General features: G+C 31.1%; 3 protein-coding genes across 7 annotated transcripts; 1 reads left to right on the top strand and 2 right to left on the bottom strand.

Moving 5' to 3' along the window:
• Window positions 1-782: 782 nt before the first annotated feature.
• LOC143920271 (uncharacterized) lies at window positions 783-3,157 on the top strand. 4 transcript variants are annotated; one of them, XM_077443082.1, is made up of 7 exons: window positions 783-858; window positions 1,011-1,161; window positions 1,237-1,346; window positions 1,620-1,682; window positions 1,747-1,874; window positions 1,948-2,046; window positions 2,117-3,157. In XM_077443082.1, exons 2-7 carry the CDS (start codon window positions 1,027-1,029, stop codon window positions 2,392-2,394), a joined length of 813 nt encoding a protein of 270 aa, XP_077299208.1. In that variant the 5' UTR covers window positions 783-858; window positions 1,011-1,026; the 3' UTR covers window positions 2,395-3,157. The 4 variants fall into 4 exon arrangements, with proteins under 4 accessions (XP_077299208.1, XP_077299204.1, XP_077299205.1 ...); XM_077443078.1 differs by having other exon boundaries at window positions 789-904; window positions 981-1,161; XM_077443079.1 differs by having other exon boundaries at window positions 795-858; window positions 981-1,161.
• A 317-nt stretch (window positions 3,158-3,474) lies between these two features.
• On the bottom strand, window positions 3,475-4,988 carry LOC143920272 (uncharacterized). Its single transcript, XM_077443083.1, has 3 exons — window positions 4,628-4,988; window positions 4,177-4,546; window positions 3,475-4,105 (listed from the first exon to the last, which is right to left on the bottom strand). The coding sequence occupies exons 1-3, from the start codon at window positions 4,833-4,835 to the stop codon at window positions 3,943-3,945; spliced, it is 741 nt and encodes a 246-aa protein (XP_077299209.1). The 5' UTR covers window positions 4,836-4,988; the 3' UTR covers window positions 3,475-3,942.
• A 762-nt stretch (window positions 4,989-5,750) lies between these two features.
• Window positions 5,751-8,227, bottom strand: LOC143920269 (nucleolar complex protein 4 homolog). Of its 2 annotated transcripts, none has more exons than XM_077443074.1 (8): window positions 7,964-8,227; window positions 7,486-7,803; window positions 7,155-7,410; window positions 6,880-7,071; window positions 6,608-6,779; window positions 6,355-6,524; window positions 6,076-6,272; window positions 5,751-6,003 (listed from the first exon to the last, which is right to left on the bottom strand). In XM_077443074.1, the coding sequence occupies exons 1-8, from the start codon at window positions 8,003-8,005 to the stop codon at window positions 5,890-5,892; spliced, it is 1,461 nt and encodes a 486-aa protein (XP_077299200.1). In that variant the 5' UTR covers window positions 8,006-8,227; the 3' UTR covers window positions 5,751-5,889. The 2 variants fall into 2 exon arrangements, with proteins under 2 accessions (XP_077299200.1, XP_077299201.1); XM_077443075.1 differs by having other exon boundaries at window positions 5,817-6,003; window positions 7,486-7,697; window positions 7,964-8,086.
• Between the last annotated feature and the right edge of the window lie 395 nt (window positions 8,228-8,622).

Here is an 8,622-nt window from a genome sequence, read left to right as displayed (position 1 = left end):
TGTGGAACCCAGGGGGTTATGTTTGTATTCTTTAGAAAAGTTGGACATGATAGATGAGTTAGATGGTGTTCAGCTATATCAACGGCTTCGAAGAAAAGTGTACACTGACTCATGAATGTATTATATATGCCGCAGTATGGAGTACACACACGTCAACTGTCAAATGTGAAAACGTAAACAAATGTCTGTTAGTGTGTGTGAGCTATCGACGCGACACCGGTGGCGAGTAGTAGTAATAGCGTCAATTCGGATGGGAAACTTAGATATGCGCACGAGTGAGAGGTGTATATGAGTGGTGATTCTCGTATCACTTATGGGAATATGCGTCTGTTCACCATGATCTCGTTTTCTCTGCCATTACGTATGCAGCCATCTCTTTCACAGACCATTTTTTCACCGATAACAGACAGTCTGTGAAAGAGATGGCCGCATACGTAATGGCATAGTAAACAAGATCATGGTGAACAGACGGGGTGAGAAAGAGATGGCCGTATACGTAATGCCTGGAGCACATCATCGGTTTACGGAAAATATGTGAACGAGTTGTCAGGTAACCGGATCAGAAGCCTTAGATTTCAATGATAGATTTAAACTTAAAAACAAAATCTTACCCCACAATCAATAAATTAGTCAACAATAATACCATTATGAACACACAAAGACCTTACAAATATAATTTTTAGCATGGAACTCAATCCGGACGTTTTTATTGTCCTACGCGTGATATTTGGTTATCATGCTTATCAGAGAAATGGTCATTTTATAGTATTTTATGGCCAACTGTCTGCTAGCTTGTTGACGTTCGTTCGTGTTATCACTTCATACATTGAAATGAGATTTTTACAGTGAACCTAAAAAGTAAATTTTTCGTTTTGTGATATTTTAATTATTGACAGTTTAACAGGTACTTAAATTGCATATTTGTTTTGTTTAATTGTACCATACATTACAACGTTTTTGTATAACCTTTGTATTATCAGTTTGAACTATTTCCATTATTCCGGGGTCAGATAATAGTTTATCAAGATGCATATGAGCTTTTGGTGGGATTGGGATCTCGGTGATTTTTACATTGATGGTGTATCGGTTAGGAATGCTGCATCGATGGTTTTCGCTTGCATCTTCATGATGATTCTGGCAATGATTTTTGAAGGCCTTAAAGTAATTCAGCTGAATAATCTTTCATTCTCATAGTCATTTAGAGAAATTGAGTGTATCAATAGTACTATTTTACAGGTTATAGAAACAAAATTGCACCATGAAAATGATATGCGAATTAGGAGGACCACATCGGGCCGTTGCTCTGATGATAGGAATAATCTATTGAATCCCGATCACGTGCAAAAGTATGATTACATATTTTTATTTTTATATTTTATAACATATTCCAATTTAAAGATCGGCTTAAATAAAATATTGAATCCTATCATTCTTTATTAATGATGAGATAAAGAAAATTTTATAATTTTGTTTTAATAACTTGAAATTATGAAGACTCTTTTGTTTATTTCTGATTAATGTCTTATGAACTAAATATGTATACAAATTTGAAATGATATGACATTCTTTTCATGTATATATATATAGAAGTTTAATACATTTTTTATGCAATATTTCAGCGGGGCGGAATCAAGTGTAAATAATCGAATAACAATAATGATTCAATCTACATTACAAAGCAGGTGAGTAGAAATTATTTATTTAATTTAAAAATAAAAATATACTTACGATAAGTTTTTTTTATAGATACTGGATTTTGATAGGAAATGTATTGCTGTTCTCAACAAATAATTTTATAAAATATTTGATGATGTTGGGCTTTATGCTGTATAATGGTTATTTATCAGTTTCGATAATTATTGGAATTGCAGCAGGTATGAATTTTTTGTGCTATTAATGTTACACATCAAAATTTTATTACATTACAATGCACTTTTTTTATCGTAGGCTACTTTATATTTGGATACATTGGTTGTATGTATAATATAAAAAGTGTTTTGCAAAGCAGAAAACCTGTCGTTGTGTGTATGCCAGATTGTGAGAACGGTAATTACATTTGTATGAAATTTTTAATAACAAATTAATGATACGATTTTTGATTCAATCGCCATTGTAGATGATGGCACGACACCTCCACTTATTCCGGGGGCTTCAGAAAGTAATATTCAGACGTGCGAATTTGAAGTGCACAATGCTGGTTCGTCTGAAGGTGCTCATAATGCAGATATTGAAAAATGTCAAAAGGACAAATGTCTCAGCGATTCATCTTCAATAGAAATCGAACCATCGGTGTATCGTGGATTTTATATTGATAAGGAGTCTACTGATGAAACTTGCGACAATGAAGTGTGCAGTGAAATTACAGCCTTAAATAATTACAAATCAGTCAAATAATGTAAAATGTGATGATTTTAATAACACTGAGCATTAAAAAAAATTACCAGAGCGGAGACTAATTTATATTTACTAAGTTTACCACTTAATTCGAATATGATAATGATATTGGTTGGTTCGCTCTCGTTTATGAGATATGAGCGATTTAAAAAATATAAAAACTTCCATATTTTTGGCTTTTGCAGTCAGTAAATTAAAACATAGTATTTCTGTGTTCAAAATAAGTATTGGAATCATTAGTCAGATGTTTTTCCTATTGATTGTGATATTTCGTTGCTTGAAAATACTTATAATTAATTGTCTAGCGAATTCAAAAATATATTTTGAGATTTTGAATTAAAGACCGCAAAAAAAACTGTAAAAATTGCGCATTTTGTGAAACGCTCATATCTCGTAAACGAAAGCGAACCAACAAAAATCATTGTCATATTCGAATTTATTGGGTCAAACTTAGTAAAGATTGATTAGTCTCCGTTCTGATAACTCAAAAACGTGATTTTTGAGTTATCAGTGAATTGCTCAGTGTAATTAATGTTATTAGTATGTAAAATATTATAATTGTATTCCTGATCAAATTACCTAATCAGTGAAGTTTTTTGACCCGAAGAGATTAATATCAAACTCTAAATTTATAGTAGTTTATTAAAATTTTATTTTATAGATTTTCCTTATCAAAAGGCTGAACAATTAAATTGCCACTTATTGTATGACAATGTCTTACATTATTGTTAAAATGATTACTGTGATATCACTTAAGATATTATAATACAAAATTATTGTAATGGGGTATGTTGAATTAATGATAAATTATTTGTAATGAAATCGTCCATTCGACAATCCATTTGAGACGGTTTCGACAAGACTTTAAAATTTTGTAAGGTATTGAATATGTTTCCTTTTTGTGAAAATATATATATATATATATATATATATATATATATATATATATATATATATATATATATATATATATATATATATATATATATATATATATATATATATATATAAGGCACCTTTGACAAGGTTTACATCAAGTCATATTTTATATCGTATATATTAAAAGGCTGATAAGAAAGTACAATACAATAATATATTTTCTAGTCACGCTAAAAATCGCTAACTGGGCCAAAACTGAAGTAACAAAATAGTGAAAAATGTAGTAGCACTGTGCAATCATCAAATATTCGTAAATTTTGCATTTAAAGTGTCATCTTTATTATTAGACGCGTATGCAAAATTATAATTTTAAACCTGAATAATCATAATGATTTATTCAGTCGAAACTATCTACACATATGTATCGTTATGTTTGATATTATTGTTTATTTAAAATATATATTACATAACATATATATGTATGCACATTATTTTTGTATCCGATAAACTATGTAGTTTTATGTATTATAGTTAGTCGAAATTATAAGTTGTAGTAGATTTTATTGTTACCAAAAAGTTCTAAAAATATACAATATATCAAATCCAACGTTATACACTGACGTTTCAAATGTTTTATTATTCCATATAAATTAAATTTAAAATATTCAATTATATTTCATCGTCATTGTCGAATCTTAAGATTTTCGTATAGTTATATATTTCCTTTTTGTAATCATCGAATTTTTCCTTCATACTTAAATAGTACTCCATGTAGTCTCTAATAGCAGTCGTTCCTCCGTATACGAACCTTTTTAATTGCACATTTATCAATCTGAAAAATTAATAAATTATTAGTAAATGAATAATGTCATTGAAAACATCTTTAAGCATTCCGTTACGCACTTTGCCTTCAGTTCGTTGATTTTAGATTTTTGATTGCACAATTCAGCTCTGCGTTCTATCCTCGTCGCTGCCACACCTAACCGTAAGTCTATCCATTCTTTCAAGCAGTGACACAGCTCGATATTTATATTGTGCATGTCTTCTAAACGTTTTTGATACACCGTACAAAGTTGTACGATTTTGTTATGTTCGGCAGTTAAGGCAGTGTCTTTAGATTTGCCGTGTTTCAGTTTGTTTTTGATTTCTCCATTCGTAAATTTGTCGAATTTCTCTAATAAATCTGGATATGTGTCACAGATCTTCTTTTCTAGTACGGCTTGAATCGTTTTCTTTTCGTTCAAAGTAAGTTTTTCAGGTTTCAACTCAATACCTAAAATGTATAGATGTGATTAAGCATAGTATAGTAAGTTCGGTTTGGATTAGATCACGTGAATTTATATAAATAGGTTACCCATCGGGGTGTAATTTGCAGATTCGGGACATTTCGCATTAAGTGTTTTAATACTGTCAAGTAGATCCCAATACGCCATTAAATCTTTTACTCGACTTGCGAGTGGCGATGGTAATTTGTCATATAGTAAACAGTCCCACAGCAAATTGACCAGCAGTTCTTTTTTATGATGGTTTACTTCCTTCAACTCTCCATTTTCCGTCTTCATTGTTTATTAAAATGAATAAACCAAGAAGTTGAATATTAAACACGCCCAACTTTAGAAAAATTGATGATTTGAAGTGATCTCTGAAGTTTCGTTGCCCGTCTGCCAAACGGTCACATTCAAACTTGACACTGACAGTTAATGTTTGGCCATAATACTATTTATTTTGACCCTAAGAAAATGGGTTTATGGTTCGGTGATTACTAGTCAAATGTGAACCGGTCGCTTTAGATCGGTCACATGTGATCACCCGTCACACTAAAACTGGTCACACCCAAAAATTAAAAATTGGTCGAATTTTTGGCTGTGACCAGTTTTTTCGTAACCAATTTTCGGGTGTGACCAGTTTTAGAGTGATGAGTGATCACGTGTGACCGATCTAGAGCGACTGGTTCATATTTGACTAGTAGTCCTACCGGGTTTATATATGAAAATACGTAATATATGTAAGTTGCAAAAATTCATTTGCCGTATTGAAATACATTTAAAATTAGTATTTAAGCGCATTCTAAACTAATATTAGGTTGAGGTTAAGGCATGAGTTTAAGTGTGAACATTTGTATGGAAATGTTTACATATAAAGATCTGTTTATATCTAGGTCTGTTAAACTGTACATATTTGAACGAAGTAAATGTTCTACTTAAATTATTTCACTTTTCTTAAGACATTTTTTTGGATGTTCCAAAAAAATCCTAAAATGAAATATTGCGTTTTTCAACTATTAACAGATTTCTCACATTTGAATTATTTGAGAAAAAACTAAATTTGTTTAAACATTAAAAGAATATGTAAAAAGAGAATTATCAGCTAATATAAATAATATAAAATAAAGCGAAATGCAGATAGGTTGAAAAATAAGGTTTTTCTAAGGGGGCAGACCACTGCTTTTCCCCCTAAATATAATTGAAATAAATACGGTCGATTTTCTTTCAACAGCATTGAAAGACATAAATATTATCATTATATTAATTAAACAGATTAGATACATAGAAAATTATTTCATCCATTTATTTCAAATAAATTATACATTGCTTATTTATAACACATAGCATATTATTAAATTTGCCAAAATTGCATTATTCTATCATCTGAAGAATCTTTCATTGAAGTGGGTGGCTTTGTGGTTAAAAATACTTGTTTATATTTTCTTTTAAATTCCGCTTCAATCAACTGTAACAAACACCAACAAATAAATAACTATCAAACATACAATTTTAATAATAGATAAAAAAAATATAGTACCGTATCCATGGTATCATCTAAAAATTCAGAAATGGGTTTTTCCAATTTATTATGGTGTGCATTGAATGCATATGTAGCGGCAGATGCTACTGCTGGATGGATATGTTGTCTCAAATCAGCAACTTCCCAAAGGCTTGACGATATTGCACCACTTAAACTCGGGTCGGTTGTGTCAATATTGTATGGATCCTCCTTTACTAAAAGTTCATGTGTAAATTATTAATCAATGTTAATCATATAATTTTCACAATTTTATAACATAAAATATTCATAATTTACATTGCGTTTCGGATGATTTTCCATAATCTAACATTTTCTTCAAACCAGGATGCCTGATGACCAGATTAGCAATCATGTGAAGTAGAATTATTGCATCAGACGATGGTACAACAAGGGCTAATCGAGAAAATTTCTTTAGAAATCCTGCTACCAAAACTTCCGGCAAATGTCTAAATAAAATTAGCAATGTGTTAAAAATAAAATTTTATCATAAACAATTAATGTAAATTATGATTTTTTTTATTTAACATACGTAGAGCCCAAAAATATATCAGTCAAATAAAACAATCTAGATTTGTGTTTGGTAAAGAACATTTCTGGTTCATACATAATGTATAATTTATTATAGACCAATGGATATTCCAAATTATGTTTTTGCATGAGGGTGAATACACCTTGAAGGGCCAAAACGCTCACTGCACCACCTGTGGAATATATATTTAGTGAATTATGGATATCATATAATATTTAATAAGAAATTATCACATTTAAAACGAGAATGAATTAAAATATGTGAAGACGAACCTGCGTCCATAGAAGTCATAAGGAAATCAGTAAGAAGAACGGGGCGTGGTAAATGTGGAAGTAGTGTGTCGTGTAAAACTAACAGAGCTTTTTGGAGAACTGCTCCGTGTAATTTTTGAGAACTAATAAAATTCCAAGATTCTTCCATCCATTGATGAACACACTTTATGTCAAAACGAAATCGACGGCTTCCTATGAATAACATTTTTGTTTAACATGTTATATTATTCTTTAAAATAAATACTGAAACCTTATGAGCTGCCTTTTAAACTCACCAAGTGTTTCACAGAAAATTTTTGGCTTATTGTCCTCTTCATCTAATTTTCTTTTGCGATCGTTTTGAAGTGGTAAAATATTAACCAAATCAAGATAATTATTTATATAGACATTGTTAACAGGTGTTGGATGTGGAATTGTAGTAAGTATTTTCCAAGAGTAAAATAATATATCATTATGGTCGGTATACTTTTGAAAATGTTGAATAATTTGACTATTGTCTGATTTGTCGCTTAAAAGTTGCAAAATAATTCCCTAAAGAGAAATAAAAACGATTTAGAAATAAGTGATTTGAAAATAGATGAGCACAGTAAAAGTGAAAGGATTTACTTGTAACATATGTGAAGGAAAATAAAATTTATCAAACTTTTTAGTAGATAAAAGTTCTGCTTGTATTTTTAATAAATTACAAGCCGTCGTTAAAGCTTGTAGCCGGCTGTCGATTCCCCCACGAAGAATGTTTCCAATAACAACTTGCCACGACAGCTTGAAAGCCGTTTGACGCATCTCATCAACATCACTCTCTATTGCATTGTTTGGATCTTCAATAATACATATGTTTTTTTCAATGTTTTCATTCAACTTTGCAAATTTTTTGAAAAATTTCTCAATAGATATTATATCTGATTTGAAATTATTCTTTTCTTCCTACAAAATAAATCGTAATTTAATTGCAGGTAAAACATTTTAAAAGAAATGCTCAATGAATAACATAACATAACCTATACAGGAGTTTCGTTAAACGATTACAAAGACAAATTCATACAAAAATTAATATGGCAAATAAAAAAATACTTAAAAAAATTACCAAAAACTTATCAATCGTATCTAAAAGGCTCTGAAAAGCCATGTTTGACTGCTCCTAATAAGTTGATAACTCTTCAAACGTCAAACACACGTGCGTCAAAAATACCGTGTATACTTGAGTGTTGCCAGACTTAAAAATATTTTCTTCAAATTGTTTTCTTTTCTGATGGTTCGGTGATTACTAGTCAAATGTAAGCCGGTCACAGGACAACCGGTTGCTCTAGATCGGTCACACGTGATCACCCGTCACACTAAAACTGGTCACACCCTAAAATCGGTCAATTAGTTTTCTCGTGACCGATTTTAGGGTGTGACCAGTTTTAGGATGTGACCAGTTTTAGGGTGTGACCAGTTTTAGTGTGACGGGTGATCACGTGTGACCGATCTAGAGCGACCGTTTGTCCTGTGACTGGTTTACATATGACAAGTAGTCCGTTTACCTTTCTGATATGTAACCGTTTTTAGGTCTGTTCATACTTAACAGCACTGCACGGCTTCAGCACTGCACGGATTCAGCACTGCACGACTCCGTTTCAAATATGTCATTTTATTACATTTCTATTCATATCTACCTACACGTCGCGGTCACGTCACGTTTACAGCAATTTGGCCGAGTGGAAGGCAAAATCGGCTTACTTATACATTAGAGGCCATGACGAT

The sequence above is a fragment of the Arctopsyche grandis genome, chromosome 12, assembly GCF_051622035.1.
Source record: "Arctopsyche grandis isolate Sample6627 chromosome 12, ASM5162203v2, whole genome shotgun sequence".
Taxonomy (NCBI): Eukaryota; Metazoa; Arthropoda; class Insecta; order Trichoptera; family Hydropsychidae; genus Arctopsyche; species Arctopsyche grandis.
This window is presented reverse-complemented; position numbering and strand designations above follow the sequence as displayed.

Coding starts and splice junctions, on each gene's coding strand:
- LOC143920271 (XM_077443082.1), top strand. CDS start 1,027: ATGCATATGAGCTTTTGGTGGGATTGGGATCTCGGTGATTTTTACATT. Junction 1,347..1,619: donor AATCCCGATCACGTGCAAAA/GTATGATTACAT, acceptor GCAATATTTCAG/CGGGGCGGAATCAAGTGTAA. Junction 1,683..1,746: donor CAATCTACATTACAAAGCAG/GTGAGTAGAAAT, acceptor TTTTTTTTATAG/ATACTGGATTTTGATAGGAA.
- LOC143920272 (XM_077443083.1), bottom strand. CDS start 4,835: ATGAAGACGGAAAATGGAGAGTTGAAGGAAGTAAACCATCATAAAAAA. Junction 4,547..4,627: donor TGCAAATTACACCCCGATGG/GTAACCTATTTA, acceptor TATACATTTTAG/GTATTGAGTTGAAACCTGAA. Junction 4,106..4,176: donor ATCAACGAACTGAAGGCAAA/GTGCGTAACGGA, acceptor TTAATTTTTCAG/ATTGATAAATGTGCAATTAA.
- LOC143920269 (XM_077443074.1), bottom strand. CDS start 8,005: ATGGCTTTTCAGAGCCTTTTAGATACGATTGATAAGTTTTTG. Junction 7,411..7,485: donor TTCCTTCACATATGTTACAA/GTAAATCCTTTC, acceptor ATTTCTCTTTAG/GGAATTATTTTGCAACTTTT. Junction 7,072..7,154: donor AATTTTCTGTGAAACACTTG/GTGAGTTTAAAA, acceptor TGTTATTCATAG/GAAGCCGTCGATTTCGTTTT.